The following is a 20,149-nucleotide window of genomic DNA, read 5'->3' on the forward strand; positions in this document are numbered from 1 at the left end:
TTATGATCTGCTTGCAGATGCCGTTTTGAAGAAACAAAGAACTGTAGACACCCCAGCTTTATCTGCAGTAAATTCGGATATCTCTAATTCCGTCCCATCTTCCACTCTCAATGACCGAGTCAGCACAGATTCCAATTAGCAACAACTACCCAACCATACTGCGCAAATCCTGGTATCTGCCGACATCCATAATGAAAACAGTAATGCAGCCTCCCAAATGCATGAAACCATTGAGGCCTCCCCATTATCAGAAGCTGACCCTGCAGGCAATTTTAACATTCCAGCAGTCCTGAACACTTTATCTGGAGGTGAGTCAGCAGTCATCAATGCGCCCAGCCTTTAAATTTTGCGAGCAATATTCCTCTGGGGGCTACTGTTTTAAACATTAAAACAGAAAATTTGGGATAATACTTATTTTGACCTCAGATTGCTGCTTCCTAATCAACAGGAAGATAATTTTTCAGTCTCAGTAGAAAGGGGGGCAATCAATTTCCAACAAGGCAAATATAAAAAATTTCCCATTTCTAACCAATGGACATCTGCCTTTCTGATTTTTTCATCTATATATGTCCAAAAGCCTCCTTCAGATGCAGCCCACCTCTTCAAATACATACATATGATTCGCAAAATGTGTTTCACAAGTAGGAATGATTCCTGGCGTAACTATGATGAAGAATTTCGAAAATTGCGTCAGTCTTCCCCTTTGGCTTGGCAACAACCCCTACCCGAACTTGTGTTGAGAACAAATCTTCAACCTAGTAAATTCCGTCCCTCAAACCAGCCCTTTCTTACCAGAAATAGATTCAATAACTATGCAAACCAAAAGATCAAGTTCTGCTACTCATACAACCAAGGTCAAACATGTAGAACAGACCCATGTCCCTACAGACATATCTGTTAGTACTGCAAAGAGCAACACCAAAGAGTTAAATGCCCCAAACTCCCCTCAAGTGATGAAAGACTGTTGTCTAAAACTCCCAACCCCAGTAAGACCAGAAATTCTTAAAATTTTTTGGAAGGTTACAATTCCTCCCTTTCAGAATTAATTTTATCAGGCTTCACGACTGGTTTTAGATTAGGTTGTTTAGGTACACCTACATCTCAATCGTCTTCAAATCATGGATCCACTAACAAACATCCTCAAGTTGTCCTTAACATAATTCTGAAAGAACAAAAATTGGGCAGGATATCAGAACCCTCCCCTTTTCCTCAATTTGAAAATTTGGTTATCTTTCCTCTAGGCGTTGTTCCTAAAAAAGTGGAAGGTCAATTTCGTCTCATTCATGACCTTTCCTTCCCGGAAGATAACTCAGTTAATTCACAAATCCCTCCAAAGAATAGTCAGGTTTCTTATGACTCCATAGACAATATAATTTCACTAGTGAGACAATTTGGCTCTGCAGCCCTAATGGCTAAATGTGATATTGAAGATGGTTTTCACAATATCCCTATCCATCCGGAAGATTACCATTTACTGGGATTTAAATGGGAAAATTTCTTTTACTATGACAAATGCCTCCCTATGGGAGCAAGTAGTTCCTGTAAAATTTTTGAAACGCTTATCACTGCATTACAGTGGATCATGCTCAACAAATTCTCAGCCAAAGGTATGTCCCATATGATTGAAGATTTTTTCTTCATAGGTCCCCCTGCATCCGATAGCTGCCTAACAGACTTGAACAATTTTATATCCCTTTGTGACAAAATTGGAATCCCTTTAAATCCCAACAAAACCTGTCTCCCCAACACGAACATCATCATATATGGTATTGAGGTGGATTCCATTGCTATGGAATGTTGTTTACCAGACGACAAAATATCAAAAATTGAAGCTCAGTTATCCAGTTTTTCCATGCGGAAAAAGATCACTCTCCATGAATTACAATCCCTCATTGGGTTGCTAAATTTTGCTTGCTCAGTGATATCTCCAGGGCGTGCTTTCTTGCGTAGGCTTATTGACATGTCCTGTAAAGTTTCCAATCCTAGACATTTTATACGCCTTACATGTGAAGCCCGAGCTGATATACAATTCTGGTTGCAGTTCATTTCACACTTTAACGGCAAGTCAGTTTTTCTCAGTGACGTTTGGTCCTCTTCTGACCATCTCACCCTTTACACTGATGCTGCATCTACACAAGTTTTTGCTGCAATTTTAGGAGCAGTTTGGTTTGCAGCGAAATGGCCTGATGAATTCAAACAATTGCACATTACAATCTTAGAACTCTTTCCAATTGTACTGGCTATGGAGATGTGGGGTTCCCAATTTCAAAACCATAAGATTTTGTTTCTTACTGACAATGAAGCCGTGGTTGCCATTATCAACAAAACTTCAAGCAAAGACAAGACTGTTATGAAGTTAGTCAGGCGTCTAGTGCTTATTTGCTTACAGAATAACATCCTCTTTAAAGCCAAATAAGTCCCAGATAAACAAAACGTTATAGTTGACAAATTGTCTCGCCTTGAATTTCAGGAAACCTTAACCCTGGCACCAGGGCTCAACAGACAACCAGTGCAAATCCCACCTCACCTCCTCCACATCTAAGCACCACTGCTATTTCGCTGCTGCATTCCTCCTTGGCTTTGTCAACTAAGACTTCCTACAAGCACAGCTGGTTCCTTTTTCTTCAGTTTTGTGATCAGAAGAATTTAAACAGAGAATTACCTGTATCTGTAATAACCCTCTGTAATTTTATTGCACATCTTTCGAACAGAACTACAGTCCTTCTTCCATTACATCAATGGTTTCTGCCATTAGTTTTGTTCACAAAGTCTTAAATTTACCTGATCATTCCCAGAATTTCTTAGTATGAAAAATTCTTCATAGTGCAAGCAAGATTGCAAGAACGCCAGATTACAGACTCCCGATTACAACTTCAATCCTAGTTAAATTAGTAAATGCTTTGCCTCTTACAGTTCCAATTGAATTGATTGCAAAAACACCATCACAAAAATCTTGCATTTTTCAAAGACAAGACATCAGTATACAGGGCAATTCAAAAGTTGAAATCATCTTGAGATATTCAAACACAATGCAAACTGCACACCCCATTACCATATATCTTTCCAAGGCACGCAGTTATGATAAGGCTGTCTGAAGGCTTAAAATGTCTTTAAAATATACATTTTATTTTGAGCTAGATTTTAATTTCAATATGCTATCCTTATAATAAAGCATTTCTGTGATGTCAGATGACTGTGTTGATCACGTGACGGACATTTTTGATATTCTTAAATGTTGCACAAAAATCGCATCGGCACAAGTGCATAGCACAATTTTTGTGCAAAGTTTGTTATATAGATCAATTCATCGTGATCCAAGGTACTTAAAAAGTGCTGGGGGCAGGTTTAATTTTTTCTTCTTAAGAAAATATTTAAAGATAAATTAAAATTACCAACGTAAGAAGGGGTATTTTCCACTCTTAATCGCGATTTATACAAAAACGGATAAAATACATACGATCCCCCAGCAAAATTGAGTTAGAAGACATACTTCTCTTTTAGATTCACGCAAAATATCTTCAATTTATCCTTGTCTTTCACATGTGCCAGTCCAATATAAACACGATTCATAAATTCTATTTCTGTCTACGGAAGTCACCCCTACTTATGTATTCGGAACCTTTTATTTTTCGAGTTCTGCAAATTATAAAGCCCGATGAGTTCAAAGTAGCTCTGGCAGTGGCTCTGGCGAGAGTTAGCGAGACTTCAGCGAGATAGGGTAAATTATTCACGGAAATGTGGCTAGGAAGTGACTAGCACGTGGAGGCATGGTAAACAGAAAAGTTATGTTGCCTTTCATTTTTCATCACCCTAGAATCAGCTGATAATGTCTGTAGAAATGTACTTTAATCAATCGATCTCTTACATTCATTCAAACTTGAATAAGTATCCTATAAAATACAATTTTCTGCAGTCATGAATAAAAATTTCTTTTTGGACAAATATTTTTGCATGGGAACCGGGACTATATTTTTTGGCGTCAGATTAGCAAATGAGGCACCAGCATGATTTTAACTGACCAATCAGCTGAATGAGTACTAGTATTGCATTATGGGTTACTACGAATACTACAGGAATTTTACGCTTGAAAAAAGGACAATCTTATGGTAAATGAAAAGCATCTTTAAAAATGTTATTTTCATGCTCAAACAATTCATTTGTTAAATAAACGGCGGATGTCTAGGTTTCTGAAAGTCATACTGCAAAAGCGATTTGCGACTGTATTAATTCCTTTATTGTACTATCGGAGAATACAATTGTCAGGTGGATTCTCTGGTCAAAACACGTGGTTTGTCCATTTAAATGCATACGAGAAAATGCTCGTTTTCCTTACCCTAGAAGTGTTGGTATTCTGAACTTGACACTAACTACATATCATTAAACATTTTATTCTATTTAACAGCAAATTAAAAACGCCCGTAACATCTTTCGTGGTTTCTTATCTTTGTATTTTGTTCGTAAGATCATTTTTTTTTAATTTTGCAGTCCATTAACATGATCGTAGTTTGACCTGAACTACGTGTTCGAAGTAAAATATAAACATGTATTTGGCGTAAACGTTGTTTTTCATTCAACGATTGGTCAGTTGCTCGTGGTAGGATTTTCTGTGCGCATTTATAACAATAGCCATATAAGGCAAACAAAGGTTTGTCAGTGTAGATGATAATGCACATTTTTTACCAGCGAATCGGTCACTAGTGAGCTCTAATTTTGGCAGAAAAGTATAAGATATATTGTTATTTTGACACCCCCTCCTTACGGCACCCTTTTTCTGTTGAAAATAATGAAAGTCTTTCAGAAAGGTCTGGAAACATTTATTACAGGACATTTTTCAAAAGAAACAGGCTATAGCAATATCATGTTTACTGCCAATTTTATTTATAAAACCGGTTCTACCCTATAACATTTGAATAGATCAATCTTAACCACGTGTCTTGAATTTAAATCACAATAACATTAGTAGGGGTGGAAGTGTAAGGGGGGCGTTTCAAACATAATTTTTTGCTATTGCTTGAATATATGCATATCGGACAAGCAAAAGAAATAGAGATATTTAAATATCAAATGTTAAACATTATAACAGCACACACAATCTTATAAAAACAAACCTTACTCTTGAATTAAACACAAATCCCCATAATAAATCTACATGCCGTGTAATAATTATGACACTTTCCCCGTCATGTCAGCTCAAGTATGCAGTGACTTGACGTCATATTCTATTATGACGTCATATCTAGGTAGTTCAGAGAAGTTACTACGGTTTGAACAGTTTGATATTTTACGGGCAGCTGCGCAACTTCTCAAGAGATATGTCCAGTACAGTCCCTTCAAATGTATCTGTCCTATCACAAGCACTCATCGGGACCATTGTTTCAGTTCCACTCAGGTTCCAGTAACTCATTACTTTATTACAAATAATATCCAAAAGACGGTATCTTTTATAGGTCTTAATTCAAATGTATATAAAGCCACAGTTTTCGAATAGGTGCAGCCACTGAAGCAGCAAGAAGAGGTCTCTTTCAAACTCAAATCCAAAAGCTAGGCAGATGGAAATCAGATGCCGTTCAAAAATACATTGGCATTAATTCCCTACACAATTAAAATCCACCTTCCTGTTAAAATTTTTCAATGACTGCTGACTCACCATCTCAAATTTGACCTTTATTGTCTAGCCGGAGTTAAGTGACATTTAAATTAGCAGTTGCAGAATATGTCTGCCTGTTAACAGTGGATTTATTGTATTAAGTTTTAACAGGGTCAGAATTTGTCTGCCTGTTATTTTGTCAGTATTGTATGAATTTTAACAGGTCAGAATTTGTCTGCCTGTTACCATATATTATTGTTTTGATTCTAACAGGATCAGAACTTGTCTGCCTGTTACCATATAGTATTGTTTTAGTTTAAACAGGGTCAGAATTTGTCTGCCTGTTACCTTAAGCTTTTTTCTGCATTGTATATTTCCAACAAATTCAGATTTTGTGTGCCTGTTAGCTATGCCCTTAAAATTTAGGTATCTGCAATAGGTGTAGATTTATATACATATTTGTTTTTGTACATAATTTTCATCTTAAATCCTAGGAGGTTTAGAGGTTATCCATCCGTTCCATCTACGTTCATAGATTCCCCTGATTTTGGGGGGGGGGGGGCCTGTAATGTTTTTACATGTATTAAGTCTAATTTAAAAGATTCACAATTGGTCTGCCCAATAGTTTTTTCACAAATGTTTTCTGGTTTTTATGTACCTGAAGGCCATGATAAATGTGTAGTAACATGTGTCTATTAAGACTATCATAGGTTGGGGCAGGGAAGTCCTTCATTTGCAGTTTTCCCCAGATTAATGTAAATAGTCTATTGGTTATATGTACCATGTTTTGCAAATTTAACATGTTTATCATATTAGAGGGTCTACCAAGGTAACATTTTGAGTGGTGCTTCAACCCTTTGGGTTGATGGCGCTTTTTATGCACCACTTTTGTTTCCAATAAAGTTTGATGTTGTATTTTACCACATTATCACATCTGTGTGTTGTAACAATATGGTGGCTGGGAGACCACTGTTTTTTTAATCATTTATTGAAATACATTTCTAGTCAAACTTTCCATGATTCTGGTACATGTATGTCTCCCAGCCAAATTTCTTTTGTAATTGTTTTATGTATTTCAGTTTTTCGTCATTTGAATAAATGACAATTTTTTTTACACTTAACATCTCTTCTGTTTTGATTTTTGGAAACAAACTGAGCTGCTATGTTGCCTTGGTCTGCCAATAAGGTTTTATCATAAAATAAGGTTCAAATAAAGCAATTTATGTTAAAAATTTCATAAGTGTAATTTATGTGGCTGTCAGAATATGTTTAATTGTTTGGTTAATTTTATAATACTTTTTATCTGTAAATCATATATATAAAGCCCCCCTTTTCTCTGGAATCCGTTTTTATATGGTTCATTTAATTTTACCAAAGCGCTTATTTTGTCTCAGACAATCAGATTGCTGCGCAAGACATCCTATTTACATTATTCTCTGTGTATCTCGGAGTGCTGCCGAAAAAATTTAGTGGACAAGAAAGCAACCACCACCTCCACTCCATCCCCCACATTTTTTTTTTTGTTTTTTAATAATAAAATTATTAGGGTATTTGTTCTTAAGGGGACGCTTTTTATGCACCATTTTTGTTTCCAATAATGTTTGATGTTGTATTTTACCACATTATCACATCTGTGTGTTGTAACGATATGGTGGCTGGGAGACCATTGTTTTTGAATCCTTTATTGAACTGCATTTCTAGTCAAACTTTCCATGATTCTGGTACATGTATGTCTCCCAGCCAAATTTCTTTTGTAATTGTTTTATGTATTTCATTTTTTCGTCATTTGAATAAATGACAATTTTTTTACACTAAACATCTCTTCTGTATTGATTTTTGGAAACAAACTGAGCTGCTATGTTGCCTTGGTCTGCCAGTAAGGTTTTAACATAAATATAGTGCATTACAAAATATGATGGACACAGAGGATTTGTATAAAAACATTGTAAAATTAATGGAGATTTTCTCAAATTTCTATGTTTTAAATTTCAATAGCGTGATATTCATTACTTTTTCTTTTATAACATTTTATTACCCCTTTCTTGAATTCTAAAGAATTTTTGGACAATTTGAAATCACAAGACTTGACAAAAATCAACAGCTTAAAATCTTACGACTTTTCAACTTTATGCACAACAATTCCCCACGACAAATAAAAATCCAGGCTTTTTGATATCATTGACAGCTGCTTCTTCAATAAAAATGGAACTCGTAAATTTACTTACCTCGTCATTGGTCATTTGCAAAATAAGTTTGTTAAAACAGTTTCTGATTGCACACATAAGTACTCTGTAGTTAACATCAAGAAGATGCTTGAGTTTCTGATTGACAATATCTATGTGTTTTTGGAGACCAGGTATTCCAACAATCTACTGGAATTCCCATGGGTACAAATTGCGCTCCATTATTAGCGGACTTATTTTTTATATTTATATGAAGCAGAATTTATGCAAAATCTTATGCATGAAAAGAAGAAAACACTTGCTGTGGCCTTCAACTCGACATTTAGATATATCGACGACGTATTGTCAATTAATAATGATTATTTCCATTCCTTCGTCGATACGATATATGCTGGTGAGCTTGAGATAAAAGATACCACAGTGTCCGATACTTCTGCTTCATACTTGGATATTTTACTTGAAAAAGACACTAATGGGAATCTAACAACCAAGCTTTATGATAAACGTGATGACTTTAACTTTCTATCGTCAACTTCCCTTACTTATGCAGCAATATACCTTAATCACCTGCATACGGAGTATATATATCTCAGTTGATTCGATACGCAAGAGCAAGCTCTACGTATGAACAATTTCATAAACGAGGTAAATTATTGACAAGCAAGTTGATGAAACAAGAATATCAACAGTCTCGTTCAAAGTCATCATTTTGTAAGTTCTATGGTCGATACAATGACCTTGTCAGCAAATACAATTTATCATTGAGTCAAATGCTGACTGACGTTTTTCATACCAATTGTTAGTCCATTATTTATACACTAAATTGACGACGGATTTTTTCCCGTTATTTCCTGATCATGATAACGAGCACACGGCGGGTGTGACCGGTCGGCACGGGATGCTCACTCCTCCATGGCACCTGATCATCCCACCTCTGATGTTTCGAATGTCCGTTTTTGCTCTGCTCTTATTTTGTATATTGTTTAATGGACTTTGAGGTTCAGTACTGTTCGTTATTTCCATATCCTTCTTCTTGAACACGTTGAAGAGCTTTAGCTTATCATAACGACAAAAACACACTGTAAGGACGTCAACCTACCTAAAAATTGCAAAATCGGTTTAAAAATCAGTTATATTAAATTGCAATTACATTTTTAAACCTTAAATTTCTTAATTTGGAGCAGAGGGATATTGCCCTTTAAAAACACTTTTTAAGAAGACTTTAATAGTTTTCTTCCATTGATTCCATTGTAAAGTTTTATTAATTATTGAACTTTGGCAATATATTACACTCGGAGAATTTTATCAAACTTAAATCTGCAATATTTATTCTTAAGAATATCCGTAGATCAATAACTTATTACACATAAAATGGTCTTTTACATGCTGTTTTCGAAAGTATGATTTTTCCAGTTTATTTTCAACGGGAGGATGCTCTATACCACTGAATTTCACCTCTGACCTTTTCGCAGCATTCTGTTTTGCTGGTCTTATTTTTGAGCTAATTTTAAAAATCCTTTTCTTCTATAAAAAAGAGTTAAAGTTATTTCTTCACTCAAAAATATTGTACAGTGTTCATTTGTAGTCTTACAAAATGGTCTAGTCAGCCATTTTCTACTTTTTCTGGCGACTGTTTCTATTTTTGTAACTTCATCAAATCAAGAAAAACAAGTAGCTCATGGCAGCTGTTATCTGTTGAGGGGGGATACCATATATATGTAATGCATGGAGCTTAATACATGTAATACAACTGTCTTCAAAAACTCTTGATTATTCAACATACAATCTGCCTTGTTTAAATTGATTTTGAGCGTGATAAGCTGTTTCTTTTTTGTAATTTCTAATTTTGTTATATACGAGGGTTGATCCAAAAGTTCGTGGAAATTCTTCATATTTTATTTATTATTCAGTGGAATTAGTTGCAAATTACCGATGAAAATATAGACACTTGGTGAATATTTTAAATTAAATAACATTTTAAATATCTTCGATAGTATCTTTATGGCAGTTGCCATAGAAACGGTGGTTTGGAAATGCGGGGGAGACATTAACGCGTTTATTATCATTTAAATTCTTAATTCATGAAATAAGAATTAAACCGCCCTATGTGGTATATAAAACGAAAATTATGTCATTATTACGATTGCTTGATCTTTTATAAACCTTTGTGTGAGAATTTTACTGATTTTACTGGATATTTGGTTTATAAGTTGATGATTTATTGCTCATCTTTAAGTTGTTAGATAACGTCAAATTTCGGTCAAGTCACACGTTTTGTGAAAATCCCGGGATCAGTCTATCTTAAACGCGTATATTATTGACATAGGCTTGGGAAAAATGCATTTAGTTACTGGTTTTCCAGTGGCATAAGAAATTTAAGAAAAACAGAACTTCCATGGACGTTGAGAAAAGGTGTGGTCGCTTTTTAGAGGTTCTGTTGAAGTATGTATCCCCCCTAGACAAATTAAAAGCGTTAATGGACGTTGTCGGCTGCCGTACTGTTCTTGACATTGCTAATGAAATTGGAACATCATATGGAAAGATGGATAGTATTTTGAAATATGAGTGAAAAATGAAGATAAGTTGGTGCGAGAGGATACTCAGGCTTTTTCTTGAGAAAAAAAAATGGAGAAAAACCAGCATTTTGTAGAATTGCGTATTATAATTGGACATTTGGGCGAGATGCTTCTATAACGTGACGTGACATATCTAACTTGACGTTACGTCGAAGTCTCCCCTGGGTTTCCCAACTATCCATTTTCAGAAAGCTCGTGTGACCTTAATGGTAATTGGAAAGTAGTGAAATTTTCCAATATTGTTGTATTATGACTCTATATTATGAATATGCCTGTTGATTGATTTCATCAAATCACGATAAAATTTTAGAAAGAAAATCCACGAACTTTTGGATCAACCCTCGTACTTCATTTCTATTTGTTTTTTTTCAAATGTCTCTAAGTCAAAATTTCGTAAATGCCAAGATACCACAGAGTATGTTAATCTAACAACCTAGCTTTATGATAAACGTGATGCTTTTTATTTTGTCTATTTTCCTTACTCATGCAGCAATATATATCTTCATTATCAGCATACGGGGTAATTTCTCTCAGTTGATTCGATATGCAACAGCATGCTCTACCTATGAACAATTTCTAAAGGAGGTATGCTAATGACAAACAGACTGATGAAACAAGAATATCAGCGGTCTCTTCTCAAGTCATCACTTTCTACGTTCTTTGGTTGAAACAATGGCCCTCTTAGCACTCAGCAAATACAATTTATCATGAAGTGAAACTTCTGGCTGAAGTTTTTCATACTTTATTTATTAAGCCATTATCTACACACTGAATTGTTGTCAGATTTTCCCATTATTTCCTGTTCATGACAGTGAACACACGGCGGCGGTGTTGACCCTCGGGAGGTATGCACACTCCTCCGTGACACTTGATCCCTCTTGTGATATTTTATAGGTCCAACTTTGCTCTGCTCCAAACGTTGTATTGTTTATTAGATTTTTGAGCTTGAATACTGTTCGTACTCTATTTTTTCTCTTTTATATAAAATTAGTGCAGTTGTATGCATAAATGTATGTCGTTCTTTGCTTTTAAACTTTTTTCTACTTTAAATAATTCATGCAAAAAATGATCAGATGCCCTTTTTTGAATTCTTCCAAAGTTCAAATATCAAATCCAATGACAATAATTGCATGGTGTAGTAAGATAATCGCAATATTATGAAACAATTGCCACTACTTCCCGAAATAAAAGCTTATATTATTGACCTTCAGACAACTTATTCCACCTTGGATTTTCAAAGGGTTCGTGTACTTATTTTATATATTTATCATAGATCAGTATAATTGCTTATGTATTTTTTTTTTGTTTTCCTTGAAATCGATTGTTTTTGGATCTATGTTCCAAAACATCAGATTAAAGAAACGATATATCAAAAAACAGGAAACAAGTATCATTTTATCAAATTTTCTAGATATATCTCGAAAAGAAAAGAAAGTACATTTCATATAAATGTTATTATAGGTGCAGGAATTTTCAGCAAAATAATCCTAATCGACTTACGTCATTACGAAAACAAGGTAAGTGTAATATCCATGGATGTTTATTTATTTAAAAATATTATAAGAAACAACTTAATACAACACAACCTTTGTCAAAATGAAGTAACTAAACGTATTTCATAACTTTGAATATTTACAATTGCAAATGTTTTCCTTTATACAACTCTATTGAAAGCCATGCGTATCTATAACTGTAAAAATACAGGTACGGGGTCAAGAAGTCATAGATATGCTTATGGATAAACGTTTGACGTAATTTCTCAGTGACGTCATAAAGGGTCAACGCGCGTTAAGTAGATTTTATACATGTCGTTGGGTTTGAAAAATAACGCATTTCACAAGTTAAAAGTCTTAATCAGGCAAATTTAGAATAAGTCACAAATGTAAATATAAGTAATATGGTATCATTTCAAAACATCTATCGGGCTATAAATACGGGTTGGTCACGAGATTAAATTCCATAAAGCCCGAAGGGCTTAAATTAAGAATTCATTAATATCTTGCGGTTTCATGTACAACGCCCAAAGGATTTTGCAGCCCTTCTTTACAGGTAGCACATAAAACTATAAAACTATCCCATTTTTCAAAAAAAAAAAATTAGAACACATTATGTTTACTGTTCCAAAAATGGGAATCTATAACTTGGTGTCGAAAATTTCGCTGAACTCTTGTGCAAAATGACAGGAATACATATGATTAGCGGAAGTAAAGGACTATTTTTTTGTTGTTGAAATAATTAATTAAATGCAAATCACACTCATTCCGTGATGAATATTAGATTAGCTGTTAGATTAACGTTGACTTTTCTAATGAAATATCCGAATGTAAAACAGATGTGTTAGACTGTTTGGTATCTTGGCATTCACGAATATTTATAGAGAATTTTGAAGAAAAAAAACCGAATTTAGAAATTTGAGAGAAAAAAAACCCAGCTTATCACGCTCAAAATTTATATAAACAATGCATATTGGGAGTTGAGTAAGCAAGAATTTTTGAAGACAATCGTGATAGATGTATTAAGCTTCATGTATTTTATATATGTAGCATCCCCCCTCGACTAATCACACCCGCCATGTGCTATTTGTTTTTCTTGATTTGATGAAGTTACAAAAAAGGAACAGTCGCCAGAAAAAGTAGAAAATGGCTGATAAAATCATTTCGTAAGATTGCAAATGAACACTATTTCATATTTTTTTCATGTAAAGAAATAATTTGAACGCCATTTTATAGAAGAAAAGGATTTTTAAAATAAGCTCAAAAAATAACCACAGCAAACGAAATGCTGCAAAAAGGTCGTAGGTGAAATTCAGTGGTACGGGATATCCCCTTGTTGAAGAATATGAGATAACGAACAGTATTCAATATCAAAGTCCGTAAAACAATACAAAATAGGAGCAGAGCAAACACAGACCTCCGAAACATCAGAGATGGGATCAGGTGCCATGGAGGCGTGAACATCCCCTCCTGAAAAAAAAAATTGAAAAAATCATACTCTCAAAAACAGTATGCAAAAGACAATTTTAAGTGTCATATACGTATTTTGATCTGCTGGTTTTCTAAGGAATAATTATTGCAGATTTAAGTTTTATAAAATTAATCAAAGCTTTAAAATGGAATAAATGGAAGAAAACTGTTAAAGTCCTCTTACCAAGAGAATCAAAGCCAAAATATAATTCATGATTGTTGCGATCATCTTAGTATGTATTAATAGAATGACATTTTAAAAGTCATGTCACCAGGATCTAAGTAGACCATAATACGGAATAACGTTTTTACATAAAGTATACAAGTACATGTAAAACAATATCGACTTATTGCAGATTCATAGTTGTTTAAATATAGTCCCTGAAGCTAGGGTCACATTTTTCTTGTATAATATGCATAAAACTAGTTAGAATAATCAAACTGTGTCTCGGGACAAGCCCTCACCACAGTTAGAAAACCACCTATGTAATCGCAAAGTAGCAAAAACTTGCAGAATCGCTCCGAAACGATTTTGAAGAATACAAAGGGATTTGCACTGAAAATAAGTTGCAAATTAATCATAACAAACCTTTTTGAGGCTGTGTAAGTATTTAAACGTAAAGTTTAGTCTAAACAAAGACGAAAATTCAACTAATTTTCTCAATTTTTTTCTCGCTTCAAATTTACACGCCATGTTTACGTTCGGAACTTTCTTGATTGTTCATAGTAAATGCACTAGTACGAGTTATCGCCCGTGTTAACTTTGCAACATTGTGAATACATGGAACGCATTATAACGTTAAACCGGGTCTGTAGGACATTTATAATTTTAACGACAGAACATTCTATCTAGCATAAAACCTGCTGACCATCTGTAATTTAAATTAGATCTTTACAAGAACACCCCTACTAATGTGTTCGGCACTTTTTATTTTTTGGTGTTCTGCAAATTATAAAACCCGATGAGTTCAGAGTAGCTCTGACGAGAGTTCGCGAGACTTTAGCGAGATAGGGTAAATTATTCACGGAAATGTGGCTAGGAAGTGACTAGCACATGGGGACATGGTAAACAGAAAAGTTATGTCGCGTTTTAGTTTTCATCACCCTATAATATCATTCTGTAGAAATGTACTTCAATCGATCTTTCTTGAATTCATTCATGTTTAAACTATAAGTATTCTCTCTGATACAGTTTTCTGCTGTCATGAATAAAAAATTCTTCTTAGACAAATATTTTGCATGGGAACCGGGACTATATTTTTGGCGTCAGATTAGCAAACGAGGCACCAATGTGACTTTAACTGACAAATCAGATGAATGAGAATTGAATTATGGGTTTCTATACGAATACTACAGGAATTTTACGCTTGATAAATTCCTTTATTGTACTATTGGTGAATACAATTGTCAGGTGGATTCCCTGGCTAACAAACGTGATCATGAGTATAGTTATGTAAAAAAAATGTTTTCTCTATTGAAATGCATACGAAAAGCTGCTTGTTTTCCTTACCCTTGAAGTGCTGGTATCCTGAAGTTGACACTATCTACGTATACATTTTATTAAACATATTTTTCTCTGGTTTACAACAAATTAAAAACGCCCGTGATATTTTTCATAGTTCTAATATTTGCATTTTGTTCATAAAAACGTATTTTTTTATTTTGCACTCCACTGACATGATCATAGAATGACCTGAACCACGTGTTCGAAGTAACATGTAAACATGTATTTGGCGTAAACGTATTCAATCGACAATTGGTTAGTTGCTCGTGGCGAGATCCTCTGTGCGCATTAATATCAATAGCCATATAAAGCAAACAAAGGTTTATCAGTGTAGATGAAATTACAGTTTTTTTATCAGCGTATCGGCAGCTACTGAGCTGTAATTTTTGCAGTAAACTATGATAAGATGCATTAATTGTTCCCCCCCCCCGCGCCACCCATTTCTGTTGAAAATCATGAAAGTCTTTCAGAAAGGTCTGGAAACACAGTTTTCACAGGACATGTTTCAGAAGAAACAGACTATAACAATTTCCTGTTTACTGCCAACTGTCAATATAAAACCGGCTCTACCGGTTCTACCCTACTACCCTATAACCTTTGAATAGATAAACTTAAACCACGTGTCTTGAATTTAAATCACAATAACATAAGTCAGGTGAAGAATCTTATACAATTAAGGCTCTTAAATCTACATAAATAAGTACATGTACAGATCTGGACAATTAAAACTAATTACATTATTTTGGTAATGTCATTGTTTTATTTTAAGGAAGTAAAATGCTATAGAGTCAGGAATAAAAGTCCAGTTTTAAAGGAAGATGATCACGATTAAAAGATTTGGGATGCCGTAAAGGACAAATCGCATAAAAAATCACTATATTGCATGACATAAATACTGTGAAATATCGTGTTTTGGGGGTAGGGGTTGGGGTGGGGGGCTGGATCGGTGGTTGGGATAGTAGATGGGGGTTGGTGGGTAAATTAATCGGGGCTCTCAATACAACGAAATTTAACACACAGCAGAGGTAGAAAAATGCATTTACTTTGATTACATTGATTTCAGATAACAAAAGAGATGATAACAGTTGTTGAATTTAAATGAAATCCACAATTGATGTAAATAATCGTATGCAATCGAGTTGATTTAATTAGTCAGAATGGAGGCGCACAAGGCGATGTCGATCGTAAATAATCGTTTGCAATCGGGTTGATTTAATAATTCAGAATGAAGGCGTATAATTAAGTCGATGTCAATCCCCCGCTCTGAGAAACGACATTTCTGAGATCTAAAAGTTCATGGAAGTTATATTTTCAAATGATATGGTTTATATCATCTTTTATAAATTTAATTCTATTTTTCATTGTTTTAAAATTTCATTAATAATTGAAATTGTTTTTACGATATGAGAACAAGAATAATCAGAGTACTGTGAGTACTGAAAGATAGTTGCATGAGTGATTTTGTTTGTTTAACGTCCATTTCGAGAATAAAATTTTGAGCAGAGAGAGATATTTTCTCGCTAGCAATTACTGTGACACGGGATCTCAATCTGAATAAAGGGCTGATCTCCATGTCCCGCAGTGGGAGTCGAATCCATGACGTAAGGCAAATGGCATCTGGCATTAAATTAGATAAAAAGAAAAAGTAAGAATTACACTACTATGAAGTACGAGGGTTGATCCAAAAGTAATGTCACAACTTGTATAAAATTGCTTTAAATCGACGTAAAGCAACAAAATTATACATGATAAAAGCTTTATTTCAAATCAGATCTGAAAAATTCAAAGGAATATGATGTATACTTTTCAAAATATCGGATTTTAAACAATGCGCGTTTATGGTAGTCGCTGCACCTAAACATAACGTCATATGACGGATACACACCGTCATACTTTTAAGCGTTTCTCCTTCGTTTCATTAAAAATTATTTGTGATTCGCAAACACTGTCACAAATTCCACTTTCTTTAAGAATTCTTGGTTCCATTTTACACTCACTCATTTCAAAATTAAGCCCTCTGTCAAAATTTTTTGAACAGTAGCATGAGACAAACTTAAAAATTCACATTTCACTCTATATGTCTGTCTTTTTGTTTACAACATCAGACACCATTGAAAGTTTCCGTCCATCTTCTTTCTTTCGGTCTTCTTGTATTGCTGAAACCATCTATCAAGATGTCTCTTATTTACATTCTTTATTCTGTAAGTCTGATTGATTAACGAAAATGTCGCTAGTGATGATTCCCGTATTTTGAAACAAAAATGCAGTACAACTCGTCGAGCCGTTTTTTCCCCATTTCGACAATCCCTTTGTTCAATTCAACAGAGTAAAACAACAATGTTTATGATCACAAATACCAATGCCGGCATTTAAATTTGAATTAAAGACTAGAAAATGACGAGAATTGTGTCTTTAAAAAATTGGGAGTTTAGGTGCTTTTTTAGAATCTTTCCGTTGTACGCGGCGACACCCCCTATGCTCTATGATTTAAACATCTATAAAATAAATTCAAATAAACATTATTAAATCAAAATTTCAATGTCAATTAGATTTATATTTGTGCATCTTTTGGTATATTGTATTTATATAATAGTGTTGTGTTTTGCGTGCACTATGCCTAAATAGTAGTCAGGGTTTGACACATGGTGCACGAGCCGGAGGCGAGTGTACTATGTGTCAAACCCTGACTACTATTTAGGCATAGTGCACGCAAAACACAACACTATTGTTATTATTATGCTGACTGTTGTTACTGTATAAAAACGGCAATATTTTCTTCATTCCCAATGTTTCATCACCTGTAACATTCGTCTACTCTATTATGACGTCACCTTATGCAACATGTACGTCATAATCTTTTTCTTTAATTTTGAACGTTCCATGCTTTAGGTACAATCTACAGATAGTTTTAGAGAATATTGTTTGAGTGAAGGAAGGGGGGTTGCAAGAAACTATTTTAGAAGAATTATTTTGTTTATTTTTAATTTTAATTACAAAATATTTGAAACTTAGTTTATATATATTATAATACAATACTACAGATAACGGCGTCTGTGGCGTAATCGGTAGCGCGTCGGACTGACAAACTCGGGGTCGCGAGCTCGCGCTCCGGTATGGGCGCCGTCGGATTTTCTTCAGAAATAGTAGCCGAGCACTATTTCAGCATAGTATGCTTACGCTATATAAATCCTTAGAACACATTGAGAGAATAGTTGGGAATGGGTTATATAGAGAGAAACTGATAGGAAGCATAATAATTGATAATATGACGCCAAATATAAAAGATATGGACACTGTGATATTACTTTTGGATCAACCCTCGTACATTTTTTTATCAAATACCTAGCAAACTTCAAATACATATTATGCATAAATAAACAAATTTTGTTTAACATTTTTTTAGGTCACCTGAGTAAACTCAGGTGACCTATTGCTATCTGTTTTCGTCCGTCGTCGTTCGTCGTACGTCGTACGTCGTTCGTAAACTTTCGAACATTTTCAGCTTCTTCTCTGCAACCACTGAACCAATTTCAACCAAATTTGGCACAAAGCATCTATGGGTGAAAGGGAACAAAAATTGTGAATTTCATGATCCCTGCCCCCCTGGGGCCTGAGGGGTGGGGCCAAAACCACTAAAATTAATGCAATCTTTGAAAATCTTCTTCTTTACTCCTGGACATCAAGCAGTCAAACTGTTTGCATGATTGTAATCAGCATTGAGTCCTCTACCAAAATTGTGAAATTCATGGCCCTGGGGTCAGGGGTTCTAGTGCTAGGGCAGGGCTAAATAAGTAGGTAGTGATAATGCATTATTTCTTTGAAAATCTTCTTCTCTGCTCCTGGGTATTAAATAAACCAACTAAGTAGTTAGTTATGATGAGCAAGAGTGCTTCTACCAAAATTGTGAATTTTATGGTCCCAGGGTCAGGGGTTCTGGTGTTAGGGCGGGGCTCTCTTGATTATATACATTGAAAATACATGATTTCTTTGAAAATCTTCTTCTCTGCCCCTGGGTATTAAATAAACTAACTAAGTGCATAGTTATGATGAGCAAGAGTGCCTTTATCAAAATTGTGAATTTTATGGCCCCAGGGTCAGGGGTTTTGGTAGGGGGGGGGCTTTATAGATTATATAGTAAAAATACATGATTTCTTTGTAAATCTTCTTCTCTGCTCCTAGATATTAAATAAATTAACTAAGTGCATAGTTATGATGAGCATGAGTGCCTCTATCAAAATTGTGAATTTTATGGCCCCAGGGTCAAGGGTTCTGGTAGGGGGGGGGCTCTATAGATTATATAGTAAAAATACATGAATTCTTTGAAAATCTTCTTCTCTGCTCCTAGATATAAATAAATTAACTAAGTGCATAGTTATGATGAGCATGAGTGCCTCTACCAAAATTGTGAATTTTATGGCCCCAGGGCCAAGAGTTCTGGTGTTGGGGGGGGGGCTCTCTTGATTATATAGTGAAAATACACAAATTCTTTGAAAATCTCCTTCTATGCTCCTAGGTATTAAATAAACTAACTAAGTGCATAGTTATGATGAGCATGAGTGCCTCTACCAAAATTGTGAATTTTATGGCCCCAGGGCCAAGAGTTCTGGTGTTAGGGGGGGGGGGGGGCTCTATTGATTATATAGTGAAAATACACAAATTCTTTGAAAATCTCCTTCTATGCTCCTAGGTATTAAATAAACTAACTAAGTGCATAGTTATGATGAGCAAGAGTGCCTCTACCAAAATTGTGAATAATTTTATGGTCCCTGGGTCAAGGCTTCTGGTGTTGGGGGGGTGGGGGGCTCTATAGATTATATTGTAAAAATACATAAATTCTTTGAAATCTTCTTCTCTGCTCCTAGGTATTAAATAAACTAACTAAGTACATAGTTATGATGAGCAAGAGTGCCTCTACCAAAATGTGAATTTTATGGTCCCAGGGTCAGGGGTTATGGTGTGTGGGGGTGGGGGGGGCTCTATTGATTATATAGTGAATATACATTAAATCTTTGAAAATTTTCTTCTCTGTCTCTGGGTATGAAGCAGATGTACTACCTAAATAGTTATGATGAGCAAGGGCCCTAATCTTGCAAAATTTTGAATTTCAAGGCCCCAGGGTCAGGGGTGGATGTGGGGCTCTACTTATATACTGAAAATGAATTAATTGTTTGAAATCTGCTCCTTTGTATTTATAAAACATTTATTTATTTTTTGATAGGCAATTTTAACGGTGCCTTTTTAAAATTTGTGCAATGTGTGGACCTAGGGTCAGGGGTTTATTTCACAGTGTTAGGGGCATTACTGATTATTGCTGAATATTACTGATTAGTTGGAAT

At 34.8% G+C, this 20,149-nt stretch overlaps 1 protein-coding gene across 1 annotated transcript; it reads left to right on the forward strand.

Annotated features, from left to right (window-relative positions):
- The first annotated feature begins 217 nt into the window (after window positions 1–217).
- On the forward strand, window positions 218–2,416 carry LOC134229845 (uncharacterized). Its single transcript, XM_062711633.1, has 2 exons — window positions 218–308; window positions 1,242–2,416. The coding sequence occupies exons 1-2, from the start codon at window positions 218–220 to the stop codon at window positions 2,414–2,416; spliced, it is 1,266 nt and encodes a 421-aa protein (XP_062567617.1).
- The last annotated feature ends 17,733 nt before the right edge of the window (window positions 2,417–20,149 follow it).

This window comes from Saccostrea cucullata, unplaced genomic scaffold (genome assembly GCF_032062105.1).
Source record: "Saccostrea cucullata isolate Sc308-1 unplaced genomic scaffold, CSIRO_AGI_Scuc_v1 ctg10304, whole genome shotgun sequence".
In the NCBI taxonomy this organism is placed as follows: domain Eukaryota; kingdom Metazoa; phylum Mollusca; class Bivalvia; order Ostreida; family Ostreidae; genus Saccostrea; species Saccostrea cuccullata.